General features: G+C 26.2%; 1 protein-coding gene across 4 annotated transcripts; it reads right to left on the bottom strand.

Annotated features, from left to right (window-relative positions):
• Positions 1-2,115: 2,115 nt before the first annotated feature.
• On the bottom strand, positions 2,116-20,168 carry LOC107447013 (ferry endosomal RAB5 effector complex subunit 3). Of its 4 annotated transcripts, none has more exons than XM_016061813.3 (13): positions 20,033-20,168; positions 17,413-17,596; positions 17,170-17,318; positions 13,822-14,003; positions 12,834-12,933; positions 12,356-12,480; positions 10,318-10,418; positions 9,295-9,379; positions 7,924-8,045; positions 6,519-6,700; positions 3,476-3,706; positions 2,598-2,723; positions 2,116-2,475 (listed from the first exon to the last, which is right to left on the bottom strand). In XM_016061813.3, exons 2-13 carry the CDS (start codon positions 17,573-17,575, stop codon positions 2,392-2,394), a joined length of 1,650 nt encoding a protein of 549 aa, XP_015917299.1. In that variant the 5' UTR covers positions 17,576-17,596; positions 20,033-20,168; the 3' UTR covers positions 2,116-2,391. The 4 variants fall into 4 exon arrangements, with proteins under 4 accessions (XP_015917299.1, XP_071035012.1, XP_015917301.1 ...); XM_071178911.1 differs by having other exon boundaries at positions 19,332-20,070; XM_016061815.2 differs by having other exon boundaries at positions 19,763-20,043.
• Between the last annotated feature and the right edge of the window lie 244 nt (positions 20,169-20,412).

Raw genomic sequence — 20,412 nt, 5'->3', positions numbered from 1 at the left:
TTTCTTAAATAAAACTCAAGTTTCTTAAAAAATTCATTTTAGAAAATATAACAGCAGCTTAGAGTAGTATTTCCCCCAAAGCAGGTTTGGGTACTAAATTGTTAGAAAAAACAATTTTCCGAAATGGTTTTGAAAATTTTATAACATAATCTTTATTTAATTATCACATTTAGTTCCTGTTAGATCCCAGGTAACTTTAGCTTAATACAATATACTAATTTAATTGTAAATTTGTAGTAATAACTTCTCTTGATTTTTAAAATATTGTAAGATTAAAATTTTCAATAACTATTAAATAATTTTAAACATATGTAACAAGTGCTAAAACTTTAGTAACATAATTTGAATTTTATTTGATAAATTTAAATTTCACATAAAATATGTTTTGTAATCTATCTCCATTTTTTACTATAGTTTCTTTATGTCAACCAATCCTTCTCTCCGAGTCTAGATCATGAAGTGGGCAATGTTTATGAAGTAAGATTTTAGTTAATAGATTTTTCTTGTAATTACTAAAAATTGTTTATAGTATTTATAAAATTCATCATCTTCATGCCTGAGTTGGATTAGGCTAAACCTTTATTACAATTAAAATGATGTCATATAACTTTTATAGCTGCAGCATAAATGTTGCAATAAGCACTAAAATGTTTCTTAATTGAAACAGTATTCTATAGAATAGATTAACCTTTTTCTTAAAAATAAATAAATAAATAACAGTTTGCATAATGGAAATATTGACAATTTTGCTTCGTCAATATTCACCATTATTTGCCCTTTGTAAAATACTCATGAATACTCCCTAATTTTTACTACCAATACACCATAGTCTTATTACCATAACTATTAGTATGTACATTGTGATTACTACCAAAGTCAATTTAATATAAATCATTTTATAAAAAAATAATTAACTTCACCCAAATAACATCTACATTTTATCCTTAGAACACACATATTGTTAGTGAACAATGAAACTGGGCGTGTTAAATGCTCCTTCCATTTTACTTTTACATAAAAAAAAAATTTTTTTTTGAACTTCAGAAATTTAAAATGCCAGTCCAGTTATAAGAGAAAAATTATAAATTTTTTACAATTTATTAAGCATTGATATAAACAAAAGAAAACAATTGATGCTTTTGCATATTTTTATTTTTTATGGAATTAAATTAACAATGATATAATATGCCATGTTTTAATAAATGTTTTTAAAAATGCCTACAATTACAATAAAATTAAAAATTAGTTTTTTACAAATATGTGTTTGTTTCAAGCATAAATTATAATGAAAATAAGCGTTTATTTATTTACAGTTGACGAGTTCTTAAAATGAAATATTTTATGAACATTTTCAACTTAACTGTGTTGCATGAAATGATAGTTTTGTACTGAACATCTAGAGTTAGAAATAATAAATTATTTAGATTTTTGCATCATTTTGAAGAGTAAAGAATGTGCTACTATAATGTGCTATAACATTTATAATTAATGTTCCTTATGCATGATGAAATTTCTTTTATAAAATTTTATTCATTTTTAAAAAATTATCTTTGGATAAAATAGTTCTATAATTGTATTCCAAAATGTTTCAATTTGCTTAAAAAAATCCAAAGAAACAATGAGATATACATGAAGATAAATTAACATCAATGTGTCCAACTAACCTTCTGACCTACTTATTTAAGTTACCCTGCCATATTCTTAGGGAATTAGTTTATTCAAAGTTACTTTTTTGACTATTATATTTACCACATTTTGATATAGTCAAGAATCCAAATTTGTCGGAAAAAAAGTATGTTATTCAAAGAAAATAAGTTTGTGCATTATTCCTCAATTTAATTAGTATATTTGAGGTCAAATTTTTTAACCATTAAGATTGGAAATTAGTAAGTAAAAATCCAATCATTAGAACAAAAGTTATTCCAGGTCAGTTATTATTCAAGTTTATTTATTTATATTTTTGTTTACTGTACCTAGTTATGTATAAGTAGCATAGAAGTACCATAAAAATCCAATATTTATAGGTTGTTTTTGAAGATCTTACATTAAATAATTGTATTAGCTCTAGATATTGAATGCAATTACGTTATATATTATATAAAATAAGTATGAAAATTTTTTCATTACTATAAAATTATTTATTAATTTTTATACAAAAGATTTTATACATTCATTTGCACATAAATTAATTTTATTATACATATTCATTGTTTTTATTTCAGTGTTTCAATATAAATGGCAAATTGGTGCTTCATTACTCAACAAGTCCAGCTTGGGGATGAATGGTACAACTGCACCACTTTTTTGGAATGATTTGTTTGTAATGTACAAAATAATTAAAAATTTACATAAATAAATTAAATTATTCTCTTTTGTAATTGCGATGATAATCTATTTTAATACAACAGGATTAGACACTCTAAATATAGCTGGTAATAAATTTGATAAATTCATAAACAATTCTTCTGATATGCCCTGAAAGAGAGAAAAAGAATATTAGGTAAATGAAAATTATATTTAAGAAGAAAAAAAAACATTTAGCTTTTAACAAAAATTACAAGTTTATGCTATACTTTAGAATAGTTTTTGAAAAATACCTTTGGCACGAGAAATTGCACTGTTCTTGTTTCATCTCCAACTAAAGATGCCATTTCAATCATAAAACCTTTAACACATTTAAAGATTAATTCAGCTCTTTTTAAACACCACTGAATTGTCATTTCCTATAAAATCAATAAATATTTTATTTGAAAATCTATTTATAATTTTAAAAAAGTTCATGTTCCTATACTAAATGTGTATTATTTTCATGCATATTATTATATTCATTTAATAGAAATAGTGTGATTAGTTAACCATTTCAATATCGAGAATTCTTATAAGTCTATATTAATTTTTACAAAAGCTCTGAATTTTTATAAATAAAAAATGACAATTAAACATTGTAAAACTTGTTGAATCGGCACTTTACACACTTGAAATATTTGTTAATAATGAATAATTTTCAAAATCATATGAAAAATACTGAACGCGGTGTAATTATTCTAAAGATAGCTACGAATAATTACATAATTGTTATTCGTAATTACATCTTATCTTTAAGTTTAGTTCATTATGAGAGCTAAACTACTTACAATTGACCTATAAAAATCATGTTAGTATAAATAGTCAAATTTTCATATCTCTTAGTATTTGTCTGTATATATCTCAAATAAATTTCAGAGTAACCCTCATATAATAAGTAAAACTTTACAGATAAAAGAAATGTTTGTTTATGAATTATTCATTTTATGAAAATTATACTAAGGGCTAATTACATGTGAAAAATCCTTTTTGAATAATTAAAAAAATTAAATATTATAATGCATGTTTATAGTGACATTAATATCTGTTACTTTTTCAAAGTTAGTAAAAATGTCAAACATAGATGATTCAGATGAAATACGATAAATTTTGAAACCATAAAATTACATACTTCAGACATTTCATGAACTAGAAGAAGAGGTATGGTAACTGTACAAATATCGTGCTCATGTGCCACTCTCAATATGTTTCGTAATCCTAGTATTGTTGGGTGTCTTGAATTTACATCAGCTGATCGTAATGTATCATCAACTACCAAATGAAAAACAATATGTACTTCTGAGAGATTAGAATGGCGAGTGATGTAAAAGTCTCCCGTTTTAAGGGTGGCAGGACTACTTCTCTGTAAAAAGAAAAATGTCTGTTACCCAATGATTTGAAAGATCAATTTAGTAGAAATCAATCAATTTAATAGTCAACAAAAAACTAGACGAAATAATAATGAATTAGTTGTTGCATTCTCAGTGATTTTTTTTAAACATATCTATTTTATCAATTTTCAGCAAATTTATTAAAATTAAAAATAACACTAAAAAATAAACATAAACTTGCACATATTTTTTAAAAGTGAATTAAATTAAATTTTAATTGCTAACAATGATTTTGGAATGATTAACAATTAAGAGACTATAGCTTAGTTTTAAATATTCATTTTCACATGCATTTAATACTAATAGTTATTTTCGTCATGAAAAAAACTAATTATCAACTGGTTTGGTAAGAAAAAAAAATTCAAATTTATATTAAACTTTTTTAAGAATAAATTTTAAAAAGAAAACAGAGTTTAAAGAATAGAATTTAAATGGTTTGATATTTTAAAGCTCATAGAAAAAGCTCATTTTTTATTCTCAGAATCTTATAAACATAATCGACAATTACCAGCATTTTTAAATGTAGAAAAGATTTCTACACATTCTGTGCCAAAGAGACTGCCGGGTACATGAAGTATAGTTCTTAAATGCATATCCAAAGATTGTTATGCCATTCAATGCAGGCCTGTACAAATTAAATTCATTTGAGAAAAATAGTCTCTCCAAGCAAGTATTTCTGTAGACTCTAATACAATTTAAAATTTAGCCTTTGAAACATTCATCATTTAAACAAAATTTTAAGAAACAGGAAAATCAAAAGTATTTAAATTATAAATACTTTTTCAAAAACGTTTCTATGAAGGTACCGTTTTTTCTACAGCTGAATTTGTAAAGGTACTGCAAAACTAAAAAAACTATAAAATTGCTTATAACCGTTAGAAAATCAGAAAATTCATACTTTCAAAATTTGTCAACAGATGACACTGTTGAGAAAAACAAAACAAAATGCTTTCAAAATAACTATTATTTACAGCAACAATGCAGCATATCTGAAGATAAGCAAATGAAAATATTTTAATTGATAAAACCTGACATGCATATATATATATATATATATAGTTTTTCTATTCTGTAGTGCCATCTGTTGACAAACAGTACAACTAATTTAAACTTTCGAAACAAAGTATTTTGCTTCCTATGCAGAATATAGCAACTATATATTTTTATCTCCTTCAGTTGATCATTCAATGAGCAGTTGATGTGATACATAGTATATAATATCACTAAGTGGTCTAAAAGTTATTAGTTTAAAGTGTCACTAGAGAAGTGTGTAGAAAATAATAGAGCATTTGTAACTCCACACAAAACATAGTAATAGAACAAGTAGTATATAATACAAGCTGCATTTTGCAAATCACTCGCTGGTGTCTCTCAAAAATTTAATATTGATATAGGTTTAAATGACTATTTTTTTCAAAAGTAATTTAAATTTTTGAATTAAATAGTCACACCTTACTATATCAGAATTTCAACAAAACAAAAAAGATGATCCATTTTTTTTTATTTGAAAAGTTAACTTTTATTAACTATTTTTATTTTAAATCTAATTATTTACATTTAACTTAACAACTACTTATTAATTTTAATGCATTTCCCCTCATTTATTTTTGATTAAAAGCATATGAAATAGGTATGTAAATGTAATATGCAAATTTCTGCAAGTATAAGCAAATTTCTGCTATATCAAAATCTTTTGACTCATATAACTATTTCATCTAAAGGTTTATTAGTAAGTGTATTTCTTAGAAAAACTATATAAAAGCAAACAAAGGGTGCATAATAGGCTGTGTATGAAGGTTAATTGTTAATTTATAAAATCAGTTTTCCTGCAAAAAATTTAATTTAAATTTATATTTCAAATGTCTATCTTTGTAAAAAAGAAAAACGAATTTCAAAAATAATTTGAAAAAGAATGGCACACTAAAAAATTTTAAATGGAATATAACTAAAATAGTTGTCATATGTACCAAAATTTAACATAAAAAAATCAGAAATATACACTTTTTTTAATTTAAATAATCTTTTTTTGGACCAAGTATGTCCTAATTCTTTCCCTACAAGGAAATCAGTAATCATTTTTTATCAAGCCATTTTTAATAAATACAAATAATTAATTTAATGTTTAGTAGTGTTAGAATATATAATCATAAAATCCCCATATTTTGTATCTTTTTAAAGTTTTTTTTTTTCATGTATGGTTTCATACTAGATAAAATATTCAACATGTGCAGAGAAAAACAGAAAAATTGGTATCTTTCATGTCTCTCTTTTCTTTTAAAAAATTACTATATTAGTTTAAAAAAAATAATTTGGAGGCTGCATTTAGTGTACTTTAAATTTAAGCAGAAACAAGTAAAATCAGAAAATAGTAAAACTTTTATTTTATAATTATTATTTGTTTATTTAACGAATGCCTGGTGATTGTCTATTAGCTCAATAGGCAACAGGCTTCCTTATATTTTACAAGAATGCATTTTAATTCATTATTATTTGTTGAAGATAAAATTTCTATCCCTTTAATTTTGGCACAAACTGGTGAGAAAATTATAGTTATTTTATTTTTTAAAAAATGGCTTCTTTAAATTTCAATTCATTTAAGAAATTTTAAAAATGAATTTTATTTATTTTTTTTTTTTGGAGACCAATATCTGGTAATTGTACTTAATATCATTTTTTAATATCTAAATTTAAATAAATTATTTACTCCTTAATTGAAACATTTTGAAGTGACACCATGAAATGATTTACAGAGCAATTACTTAGAAATTAAAAGGATATATTTACTGTTTGAGAATGATCTGATGAGTTTGATTTACCACTACTGCTTTGACTGCTGCTATCAGCTTGTGATGAATTAGCTGCACGCCAGTCAGCCACTTTTCTGCTTTCTTCTTTAATTAATTCAATTGCCTTATCTATATCTTCAAAGTGGAATTCTGTAGACATTTTACATACATCTGCAAATTCTAAAATAAAAAGATATTTTTGCACATTGCACTAAATGTTAAATGTCATAAATTTCAGAGGAAGTAAAATGTCACATTTCTAACAATTTTGTATATATTACTGCTGTTGAATTACATGTGTCTTGAGATGTAAATTTTAATTTATGTTGCTATGTATTCGATTCTGCTTATGATTAAATATTATTTGCACAAAGCTTTTTCCTTTGTTGTGGTCTAATTTTTGTTATAAAAATACATTAATTCCTGGGGAATATTTTAAAATGTTAAATGTAATAATCTGTCCATAATATCAGGAAGAAAAAAAAATGTCAGATTTGAAATAATTTTGTATTATAGCACTATAACTAAAACAGTTTATGTATGTGTATTCATAGTTAAATTTAGAGCAATAGCATTAATAAACCTTAATTTTTATTAACAGATATGAACCACAGAAATAAGAATTTTATGTAAAAATAATCTCTTTCTTTAAAAGAAACTTTACAAATATCTCTAAGGCTTTTGGCAGAGTATTAATGTATAGCTATGTTGAAACTGTGTGCCACAATACCTCAGTGGTTAAGGCACTAAACTGTAATTGTAAAGAACTAGAGTTTGATACACTGTGGCAGATCAAAACCTATCCAACTGCAAATCGTTAAGTAATAGCTTGTCTTAGAAGTTTAGATTGTGCACGATGCTGACCACATTGCCCTAATTATAATGTTGATCACAAAATTGTGGAGCCTTAATATCTATAACCCTCCTGGCCAACAATGGGGAATTGCAGACAATTTTTTTATATTAAAACTGTAAGTAAAAGAATATACAAAGAGGAAAAATTATTTGGCCAATTTTGATCTACAGTAACCCCTCAAAGAAATGAGATAGCTAAGGTATATTTCCTTTAAATATCCCTGCAACACCTAAGGTTTTATTTCAATTTGAAAATATAAACAACAACAAAAATACAAAAAATCCACTTAGAAAAATACAAAAAGAAACACAAATAATGAGTGTAAAAATTCAATTCAACACTTGAAACTAAAAAATATATAAAAACAAAACACACAAAAAATCTGCATTTGAATAGAACTTCATATGTTGCTGTTACGGGTAAAAGATACATAATTAAAAAGAATCTTACTTGTAAAAGAAGTCATTTTAATTACAAAGTTAGTTAAATGAAATAATTCTCCTTTATCATGTAGAATTAATGAGCTTTAAATAGAAAAGTAATTTACCTTTTTTTATTCCTGTGTAAGAGTTTATTCTGTTATCTACTAATAGGACAAGACCATTTAGATTATTTGAATACAAAGAGATAGCTGTCTGTAAACGTTGAGGTTGCGGAACAACAATTCCACTGGAAATTTAAAGAAAACATGTATTTAAAGTTTCCACACAAAAAAAAAATATTTTTTTTTTTAGAGATCAACAAATAATCTTTAATAATTACAGAAAATACTGATTAAAATAAACCCTTTAAAAATAAATTAAGTTTTTTTTTTTTTTAATTTTATAACAAATAGCGAGAATTTAGAAAATTTTGTATTTATTTCTCATAAATACAGGCTAAAAATTATATACAGTGGAGCATCGTTTATACGACGCCGAAGGGACCACCGAGAAACGTCGTATAAACGATAACGTCGTATAATCGATTTTTACTTCTAAAACTGAAACTAACTCTGTTTTCAGTTAATTTTAATGTTTAACGTGTTGATTTACATAAATTTCTAAATTAGACAAAGCAAAACAAACAAATAACCAAAGAAGAAAAATTGCAGTGAGCAATTTGAATGTATGTTACCTTTAATTATATTTTCTTGCTATTAGTCTCTACAATGCTTTGAATAGCGAGTTGAACTTACTGCTTTCTATGATGCAATTTTAGATTTCTAATCACGGCCAAATCTAATGGCTGAAGCGCACTTGTGCAATTTGCAGGAAAAAAGAGAGCTTTTACATTTTCCAAAATAATTAGTATCGATGGGTGCGCTGGACATTGGTCGATGAATAGCAAAATTTTTCGTTTTTGCCTCTTCATAACATTGTCTAGTTTTTTCAGTCATCTAGTAAAAATTACGGTCGTCATCCAAGCATTCTTGTTGGCACCCTTTTCTGTATCATTCATGTTGGCAAATTCCGCCCTTTTTTAAAATACACAAGAAAAAATAAAAAATTAAATAAACGTGAACAAAATCTAAAAACCGACGTATAACCGATTTTGTGCGTCGTATAAACGATATATTTTTACATTAAAATGAATAGGAATGATTTGGGACCACACTAAAACGTCGTATAAACAATGCTCCACTGTATATGCAAATAAAAGTATGACTGCTCTTTGAGAGAATCAGAAAATGAATTTGCAAACTAGATTAAAACTTTTCTCTCTATTACTACAATTTTAACATAAATTTGCAATAGTACTTGTACTACTTGAGATTTTTCTATATTCATCAGCATGCATGATTTCAAAAATTATATTACTTGTGGTACTTCAACATTTATTAAAATTAAAAAAAAATACTTCTAATTTTATTAACTAAAACGTTATGTTATCTATAGTTATCAGTGATAGATATTAAAACTTTTATTTATAATCTTACCCAACTTTATTTAATTTATGTCGACAAAGATCAAGTACATCTGCAGATAACAGCCTTAGATTATGCATCAGTTTCAGTTGGGAACCTATCAGAAATATATAACAAAGTTAGGTAAAGTTTTTTTTTTTTGTAAAATTAAATATCAGTTTTTACTGCAGGAAAAAATCTACTACATTTACTTTTATTTAAAATTGTTATTATTTAATCTCTTTCAAATAACTTATCTTCATGGTTTTTTATCATTATCAAATAGTTAATGAGCATAAACTTTAAAATTAGTATTAAATAACAGTAATAAAGGAAATGAAGGAAATAAAAATATGACCACCGAAGTCGACGTCTTCAGGGGGTACCGGCCCCAGTAGCCATAAAACCAAACCATTTCTATTGAGGGAGAAGCAAATGCCTAAATTAACTCCCTCAGTACCCCGATGGTTTTGTATAGAAGTCCAGGAAAAAAACATGAAATACAAATAACCAATTTAGAAAAGAAACTCAAACAAAATCATCAGAAAATAAAAACTCACTTAACCAGGTCTAACAGCGATTTCACAAGCAAGCCGAATGAAAAGGAAACATTAAAAACTAAAGAAAACAACACCCTCTATTACAATGCGCAGATAGAAAATAAAAGAAGTCAAGAAAAAGATATGTAACAAATTAATAGAATGTTTAACTGGGGTTGCTCAGTTAAGACTTAAATTGCATCCTGTTAAAAGAAAAAATATATAAAAACCTTTTTTATATAAAACCTAGGTTAGCGCGTTTTTTTCAAAGAAGTTTTATCTACTTAGAATTTCAAAAATTTTTAGTTTTCATTTAGTATAACAGCAATAATAGTAAAATTCGATAACTATTTGATGCCTAAACATGTAAACTTTAAATTTTTCCCAGAAAAAAAGAAACATTCCCAGACATGTAAATTAAATCAAAATATTTATTTTAAAGTTCCAAAAGAATTATCCTACAGAGCTTTGCGATACTACCTACTTTTTCCAAAATATGTCAAAAGAGTTATTCTACCTAAATGAATTGTGAAACTCTCCTCCATTCTCTGAGGTTGTGGTGTCCAGTCACTATCGTCTTCAACTGGTGCAGCCTCTGATAAAGCTCGTACTCTTTGTCTTGTAAATGAAAATGAAAATTCAGGTTTTAATTCTATAAATTACTAGAGAAGTAACCAGGTTTTAACATTTTCACGAATCCAATACTTAGTACACAGCAAAAATGTATTCTTTTACCTGGGCAGTTCATATGATATAGCAAAAAAATTTTACCTGGTTGTGTAATCGAACATTTATGCAAAGCAATATAAAAATCACATAATTTTAAATTGAACAAATATTTTACAAAATATAGTTCTCAGTTTATTTATTTTTAAATAAAAAACAAATGTATTTTTAAAGTTATATGCATGTTTTAAATTATATTTAAAAAAACTTTATGAAAGAAATTCATAATGACTGTTAAAATTACTCATTCAAGACTTTGCTACTGAGACATTTGCTAATAGTGGGTTTAATAATTTATTAATTTTTTTATTTGACTAACTTAAATTTTTAATACGGTTTATTAATGTAGCTTTTATTAAATGTAGTATATCTTTAACAAAATGAGGGTATATTTAATGAAAAAGGATTTAACTTTCATAGTTTCTTTTTAAACTATCACCGTAATTTACATAGAATGAGAAATACGTTCGCACAAAACTTTTAATACCATTGTTAATGTAGTTTTTATTAAATATGGTATATATTTAACAAAACGACGGTATATTTAAAGAAAAATTATTAAACTTTCATGGTTTCTTTTTAAACTATAAATGTAATTTACATACAATGAGAATTACATTCACACAAGCTCTAAAATTTTTAGATCATCGTTGGGCTTTAAAATATATAAATTTTTTTAAACTAAAATTATAAATCTTAATATGACATGAATGAGTATTCTGATGCTTAGAAAAATTTATCAGTTACAAATATCTGGTGCAAGAAATGCGAGTTGATAAAATAAGATATTAAAAAGCACTTTTTCAATTTTTTTAAAAGTTGAAATACTGCACTTAAACTTTGAACTTTGTAATAGCATTAAAAAGATTTAGTAATCTATTTTAATAAAGTACTAGCTTCAAGAACTATAAAGACCAATATATTTATACATATACATGGAGATATACATATTCCGGTATGTATAATTATATATAATAATATATGTATAATAAATATATATATATACGTGCATGCATATATATATATATATGTTATACATATACAAAAGGTAATTTAAGAAAGCTTAAACTATTTTTAGAGATTTGACTTAAATTCTGATTGTCACCGATGGTATTTACTAAACACATATAATTATTAAGAAAATATTTTTTTAGGTTAATATTTTGTGATTATAAGTTAGTTGCTTTTGTATGATTAAATGAATAGTATTACGTATATGTTTTTATATGTCTTTATAATACTGAACTTGAATTGTAGTCTTCTTACAGAAATAATAAATGAAATTCTTATTTACATACTTTTTTATGCATACTCTTTAAAAAATATAAAATCTTTACATACAATTTTCATTATATTTGCATAAAATCTTTTAAATACATTTTCTCACATAGTAATAAAAAAGCATTCACTGATAAATATTTTTCATAAATATACAACTTACAAAAAAGTAACTTAAATTTTAGTATCAAATATTACATTAAATATATCAATAATGAAAATATGAAAGAAAATTGTAATAGTATCTTAATATGATACACATAAAATTATTTATTAAACACAACTCGAATAAATTATGTTTTTATAAAAGTTGTGAAGCATATTTTTCAAATTTTTTTTACTGTTTTAATAATTAATGAAGACCAAACATTTTAAAATGAATTTATGCAACTATTAAAACAAGTAAATAGATTTAAAGACGTTTTTAAAAAATTTAGACAAATTTTAAATTATATAATATTTGGAAATATAATATAATTCTTATTGAAATTTATTTTAATTTTAAAACTATTTATAAAATATTATAGGTCACAGTAATAATAAATACTTACAAGTAACCTGGTGAGCCAAAACCACTTTGATAATCTTCATGCACTTTTAGTACCCATTCATGGAATTCTCTCTTTTGAGTCTCTTTTAAGTTACTTATTTTTCGATCCCAGTATTCAGTAATATTCTATAAAATAAAAAATACTTTATCAAAATTATGGAGCCTTAACCACTATAATCACATGGCCGACAAATGCCATTTATGGAAAAGCTTTACTTTTAGTATATTTTATAATATTAGGCAAGGATATCAATATATCTATAACATTTAAAAGTCATCTCTTCTATTGAAATGTTTCAAAAAATATTCTATGCTCTATTTCACTTTTAGATTAAAATTCCCAGAAGTAAAAAGAACTTTAGAAATCAGTATTTAAAATGACATTTTTTTTCTTATAATTCATTGTTTAAATTCAGTAAAATAATTTTCTTTTACTTGTCATTAAAAAATTTTTAAAGCTTCAAATGGATTAAACTTACTTCAGTTTCAGTAAAATGTCGCGTAGCCATATCATTAATATCTCTATCGGTCAAAGATATTCCAACTTTAGGAACAGCTCTTTCCATTTCCATTGATTGCCTTGATTTGAATTTGTTCAAATATACATAAAAACAAAGTGAAAACAAAAATTATTCTAGCATAAAGTATAATCATAAACAAAATGCTAATACAATTAATTTGCATAAATTTTGATAAAATAATAAGTTTAGTATTTAATAAAAGTTATTTAATTCATTTTCTTTTTGAAAAAATTAAAATGGATAAACTAACAGCACAGTATTCTAGCATTCATGCACTATACCATCTTATGTGGAAAAGATTTACAGCTCTAGCAAAAGAAATTGCATTCCGCAACCAATATCAATAAAAATTAAGTGAACCATCTTTTACATAAAGAACACACTGATTTATTGACATCTCCAGTAATTTTATAGGTCGGTGCATTTTGTTTGTTTTTTTTTTGTTTTACAAGTTCTAAAAAAAAATTTCATTCAAAATATAAGTATATAGTTGAAAAAAATTACAACTTCAAATTGTTTATAAATATAAAATTACTAATTACTTAAAATAGATATTTAAATTTACTGTTATGAATTTGGACCAAGAGGGGATTAGAACTACTTTGCCCTAATTGGTATTTCTTTCAACTAAAAAGCTTAGTTTAAATTGCAATTGTCGCAAATCCTCCAAAAGTTTTTGTACTGCTGGTGTAATAAGCAGTAACATATATGTATGATAAGATAAGTTCTAAAAACTAAACACCTCATCTTTGTTAACTCAATGAAGTTTGAACTAATCTAAATCATATAACTCTCATATATATTGGTAGTGAAATTACTTTTAAATCAAATTTGTTAAACCGAGAATTGCATGTTAAAACTTGTACTTTCCTAGCTCTAAGAAAAATCTTCTGCAGGAAGTTGGCAGTTATGTATATAACCTCTAAAATGCTCAATAAAATATTACCTCTGCTGCATTTCATTCAAAGCCTGGCTACGAGCTTGCACAAGTTCTCCCACAGCCAAAGCATATGAATGTTCAAGATTTAACATTGTTTCAAGGGCTGGTGAATGAATGAGTTTGTGATACATCTCTGGAAATGAATTACTTTCACATGGTTGTTCCAACTTTGCATATTTTAGATGTTCCTAAAGAATTAATATTACTGTTAGAGTGTAAAATTAGTAAGTGTCTTTTGAATTGGGCACCAGATCTTGGAGCTTTTACTGGTTATAAAATCTTCCCTTTTTGATCTATCTAAATTTCATTTTATTATGAGAAAATCTCATTAAAAATTGAAAATATAAAAGGGGCACCCAATTGTAATTTTCTACTAATATTACTGAGAAACATGAATGACGAAACACTATAACTGCAGAAAACTCCATTGTAATCAGTTTCATATTTTATAATCTGATAATATAGCAAAGAAATTATGATAGAAAGTTATTATACAAGAGAGGGTATCCTTTGCTGACTTGGAAACATTAAACTTTTCTTAATGAATATAAAAGTTAAAGCTTTTGTAAAAGCTAAAGTTTTGTACAGGTAGTAAAGTATCTAATACGATTACTCGATTAAAATCTTCATTCGCTACAAAAATATTCAAGTTGGAAATGACAGTCGACATGTTTCAAGTGCTCAAAAATAGGCACTAATTTTCAAAACTTGCCAGACATGAGTGAGAAGAAACAAAAGTGATTTGAGATATAAAATGTAAAGTTGCCAACAAAAAATGGAAAAATAAAGGTAAGAAACAAAACTAGAAAAACCACAGTAGTAGAGAGAAAAGAAAAAAAATTAAAAAAAAAAAACATTTACAGTTTCAATTACAGTATAATTCAGTGCAATTTTACACTAACAGTGTAATTCGGGGTAAAATGCATTTCCATATTCTATTGAGAGGTGGTTAGGAACTTATGTCGTTAAGAGTGTTTAAAACATGTCAACTGTTATTTCCAATTTGTAAATCTGTGAAGTTTTTAATTAAGTAATATATTACCATTTCAATTCTTGAGATTATTTATTTAATATCTCATGAGATATTTAAATCAAGCTGGATTTTAGAGTCTGCCTAGCAAAAGACTAATAACTGTTTTACGACCTAAACAAGACAAAGCACACTTTCTGTCTTTCATACATTACTGTAACATTCAGCTGTTGAAAGCAATTGATAAAGGAAATAAAATGTTTGCGTTATTGTGTTTCTGGACACTTTTTTTAAGGCCTTTGTGTTATTAGGCACAAAAAGAAAGGACAATGATGACATTTTTTTATGCAATTTCAACAATAATTAATAAAATTATACTAATATTTATGCTTACAAAAATTAGTGAAAAGTAATTCGAATTATATTTTTAAAAGATAGTAACATTATGATATAATTTGTTTGGAACATATTTTAAACCATATATTTGATTGATTTTAAAAATGCTGAGATAGACATAAACAATGAGTTCTGAACTTCACAAGAAAAAAAGCATATCAAACTCTTATTTATATATATTTTTTAAAAACACTTTGTATTTTAAATCATTGAAAGCTAAATTCAATTACAAATAAGCTAATGCTAACAATCCACTAACCTGTCACAACTATCTAATATTAAACATCAGCAAGGAAATTGTTCACTTAAGTTACAATGATGATTATAAATTAGTGAAAATATGCAAGAATGATTACATACTGTTTCAAAATTTTATTGCATAAGTTGCTAACTGATATTAAATACTTAGAAAAAGACTAAAGACTGGATTGCCATCAGCATCTCATGTGCATGTCTAAACATGGTGTCCATAGCATCAAGTGTATGAAGTGACATAAAAAATTTATGTTATTAGTTTAATTTCTCCTAGCGCAATGTTCACAATGTGCTGAGACGTTACTATGAACATCCACTGAGCTAAGCAGCAATCCTAAGTTAATAAAGTCTAAGTAAAATTTTTTCAGTAATATTATGCACATTAACATTAAATATTTTGGGATCAAATGCAAAATTACTATAGGAAATTTTGTTGGTAAGTACAGAATGCTCTCGATATCTCGAATTTCCATATTTTAAAAACTAAAAAATGTCAAAATAAAAAAAAAATTTCTCCTGACATTACATGTCCACCTAATGTTAATTTGAATTTTAAAATCGCAGAGTTTTTCGCTAATTGGGTATTTTTATGTAAAGTATTATAGTCAAACATTTTTTCAAATAGAAAGCTAATTTTTTCTAGAAACATTTCCATGAAGATATGATGAAATGACGAGTTTCCAAAGGAATCTCTCTCATTCTTGATTACATTCGTCACAGACAGGCCTGATAAGATTTCTGATGATACAAATTGAATGGAAAACAAAGGGAGAAAAACAGATTGCACACACTTCAAGAACCTCCTTTCATAAACTCTGTCCCTTCAATAAATTCTAACAATATAAGATTATTGTAAACAAAGATTTTCTACATAGTGTTACACATATTTTTGTCTAAATTTATCACTGTTGTATTAAAATAAAATAATTATTGCTGTAGTTAGATTTATAGGCATTGCAGGTCTATGAAAGGAGGTTCTTGAAGGCGTTGCAACTATAAATGTTGAAGGTCTCCAATTTTTGAGGGGGATGAAATTAAAATACACAATCAAATAGTTTTCTAATTTTATTCATAACAAAATACATTTTTTAAAATCTACTTAACATCTGCAAAAAGATTAATCTCTTTTTATTTATCTTCAATGAATTTAAATCGATAATGAGTGATTAAAATTTTCTCTGTTTGCTTGAAATATTGAGGGGAACTTTTAGAAAATGGGAGAAATATTCTTGAGAAGGGCATGTGTACACTTCCTCTAATGATACCTATGTTGTCGACTGTTATTACATAGGTACTTATTCCTATCTCTCTCTCTTGACTCTACATTTTAAAATGCTGATTCAATAATACATTTTTGTACTTTTTAGAACATATATAACTTGGTTCAGAACTTGTTATCTTGGAAACTCAATATCTTGAAACTTTTTAGTGATTTTGAAATACTGAGAATATTAAGAAATACGTAAAAAAATTTATTTCGTTATATTTACTTAATTTCTTATGTTTCTAATATTTTTAGAAAATTTTTTAAAAAATCAATAAAGTTTTGACACAATGCTAACACTTAAAAAATCATTGATGCTTGAAAATATTAAAATTAAATCAACTCTGAGAAATAGCCAGCACTTAAGTAAAACTGCCATCCTTGCTAATATTTATCTTCTCAATAAAAAGGCACAATGGAATATTTAAGTAATAACAAATTGAATTAAAGGAAAAGAAAAATACCATACCCCTTCGAAAGCTTTAGTCCATTTATTAATTAATTCATCAATTTCATTTGAATCTGCATTCCTTAATTTATTGAAAGCTTGAGATTCCAATTCATCATAATAATTAGCAGTCTCTTGCTGAGTGAAATCTTTTAAAGCTTTAAACAGATCTAAAAACAAATATTTATATAAGTATGATCCCTAGATTTTAAGATAAAATAAATCTTAATTAAAATATAGATTAATCAGAAAAAAATTACATACCTTCCTCTACATAAAAAGGAATTTTATTGTGGGACATAAGACGGGATCCCCATTCAGGAATACTGATTGCTAATGGAATAGGCACTTTTAACTGCACTTTCCTCTCTTTTGAAGAACTGCCATATTTAAACTCAAACTCTTTCTCAACTGTTGTCACAGACATTATATTTACGACAGTTAATTTCTGTAATTAGAGATAATTATTTTTATTATACTTTGATAAAAATAAAATAAAATTTAAGCGAAATAAAATTTTCTATTGTGTGGGTACCAATCCAAATTCAATATTGGATACTGAGCTAAAATGGATAAGTCAGTGGTATGTAAGAAGAAATTGAAAAAAATAATAAATAACTGTTTTTACATGTATTTCTAAACAGGTCACAATAGGGAAGTGCGTCTGGCGGCGTATGACGAAATCTCCGGGCATAGCTTCCTGTGAAATTATAATCTTGATGAGGTGTCCTAACTCCCCTAGAAGTTTGTAGCAACATTTATGAGTTGGTTGTAGCTCATTTACGTCGCACTGGAGCTGTACAATGGGGTATTGGTGACGGTCTGGGAAACATCCCTGAGGATGATCCGAAGACACGCCATCACAATTTTGATCCTCTGCAGAGGGGATGCCACCCCCACTTTCGTAGCCTGATGACCTGCACGCAAAGTCAAGCACTATACGGGTAGAACAGTTTAACAAGGACCAATACCACACACCCTCGTCCTCTACACAGACTGATCCAAGTGGTCACCTACGCGCACACTGACCACAGTCAGTGATGCTTGACTTCTGTGATCTGCTGGGAACAAGGGCGCCGGCAGAATAATATAAAAAAGGGTGCAACCCTCAAACAAACTATCCCCCCCCAAAAAAAATTATTCTGTTATCACATATTGTTTTGTTATTACATATACTTTCATCTGTTAATATTTTTCAAGCTACATTTCTTCATTGTTAACAAGACATTTAAAAAAAAAGTATGAATTTACGTGGTACGAAACGTGGAGGAATAGAGAAAATTCTTATGAATTCCTCAAATACATCGATTTAGTTATTGAGGCCACACCGTTTTATCTAGCTGTAGCGGAGGCAATCAAAATTGGCCTAACTCTTCCAGCTACTAGAGTCCACTATTGAACGCACTTTTAGTACAATGCTATGCATCAAAATATGGAATCGGTCTACAATGCCTCACAAGAGATTTAGTTTGTGCATGCTGAGTGTGCATAAGAAAAGAATCAAAGATGACTCAGAATTCATTGAAAAAGTTATAAATAGATTTGGACAGCTATCAAGATGATTACAATTTTTGTTTGATTAAACAATTTTTTAATTGTTACATATCAATAATTTTTTAATTATTTGTTAGTGAATAAAAAATATTTTGAATAAAAAATTTTATACTCCTTAATAGTTTAAAAAAGAAGCCTCCTTGCACCCGGCACCCTTGGCTGGGAACCATGTATTAACGATCAGTCCACAGCAACACTTATGAGACTACTTATTACATATAAAGTCTTTAAACTTGTATTTCAATTAAAAATATAAGTCGAAGAAAAACAGAGTATAAAAAAACATTTAAAAAAAAAATCTGCAGCTTTAGGAAAAAACTAATATCAGATTTGATATCACCACAGTTGATTTAGGCAAGATCAAGTATTTGTATAAGGGCAAAAAAAATTTCTTCCCTAGTGTTATTTAGGTGTAGATACTGATATGGGAATCTTGCCTTAAGAAGTTAATTACAGACACTTTTTTATTTAAAAAAAACTAAAATTTAAAAGTTTATGGTACATTTCTAAATATTACTTATCTTTAAATAAAATAAAGAGATATGAGATTATTAAATGCAACAAAATATTTAAAATAATAAATTTAAGTTTTGGCAAATAAAATAAAGAGAAGATTTTCAAATCGATACCTGCACCAAAAAAGTCGCTAACTTGTGAAGACTTCTAGGCAGTGGTGCGCAAGAAACTAAAAAATAGAAAATCACGGAGGGAGACTGATTTGAAAGGTATAATAATTGAAAGTAATATTGAATTTGAAAGGAATATATATAATAGATTCAACATTAGACAAACTGTTACATCTCTTCTCCCCTTATTTTTTAAAAAAAAATTTGAAAATTCCAAAACAATTAAAAAACTCACGCGATTTTAGTTTATACGAGCAGGTACCGATACAAAAATATCGTTAACATAAATAAATAGGAATTATTACAGAAAATATCGGATACATATATGATGTTGATTTGGTTAAGTACATTCCTTGCGTTTTGAAATGGTAGAAATAATGCGAGGTAAAAATATTATCTACGAAAACAGAGAATTATAAAGGTTTTAAAGCAACCTTGAGAAACAGTAGTCACGAAGATTTAATTAGTTTTCAGAATATGGGAAACCCATGTTTGACGGTGGTGCTCAAATGAGTTTTAATAGGTTAGGTTATGATAAAAATCATAGTATATAATCAAATAAAAGAATAATTTATCTAATATACTACAATTCTTTGAACCAAGGAGATAAAACTAAGAATTATAACTTAGTTATAAACTGTTACAATTAAAATTTGTTGCAATAATTATAATTATTAATAAAGTTAATGTAATACAATAACCACCTCTTTTTTTCAAAAGTTTCGTTTTTTTGTTATTGTTTACAGATTAATCACAAAAGTTTAGACACATATTTGCTGCCTTATTTCGAATTCATTTTTAGGATAATATTGTATTTTGAGAAATAAACATGTTTTAAATTAAATCGTCTATTCATAAGAAAATGAATTTGATGCCTGCACCAAAAAGATACTATTATATTTATTTAAGAAAAAATGAGTCATTTTGCGCGGCACAGACCTGAGAAATGACGAACCTGATTGGTTGGTTTTTAAGCAGAAAATACACTTTACCAATCAAATTCTAATTTTTGGATGATTGGAGGTGTGTTAATCGTATAAAGCAAGAATGGCCCTAAAACTGAGTGTATCGTCTGCTAGGTTTG

This window comes from Parasteatoda tepidariorum, chromosome 1, assembly GCF_043381705.1.
Source record: "Parasteatoda tepidariorum isolate YZ-2023 chromosome 1, CAS_Ptep_4.0, whole genome shotgun sequence".
NCBI classification, from domain to species: Eukaryota; Metazoa; Arthropoda; class Arachnida; order Araneae; family Theridiidae; genus Parasteatoda; species Parasteatoda tepidariorum.
The sequence above is the reverse complement of the archived record's forward strand: the minus strand, read 5'-3'. Positions and strand labels throughout refer to the sequence as shown.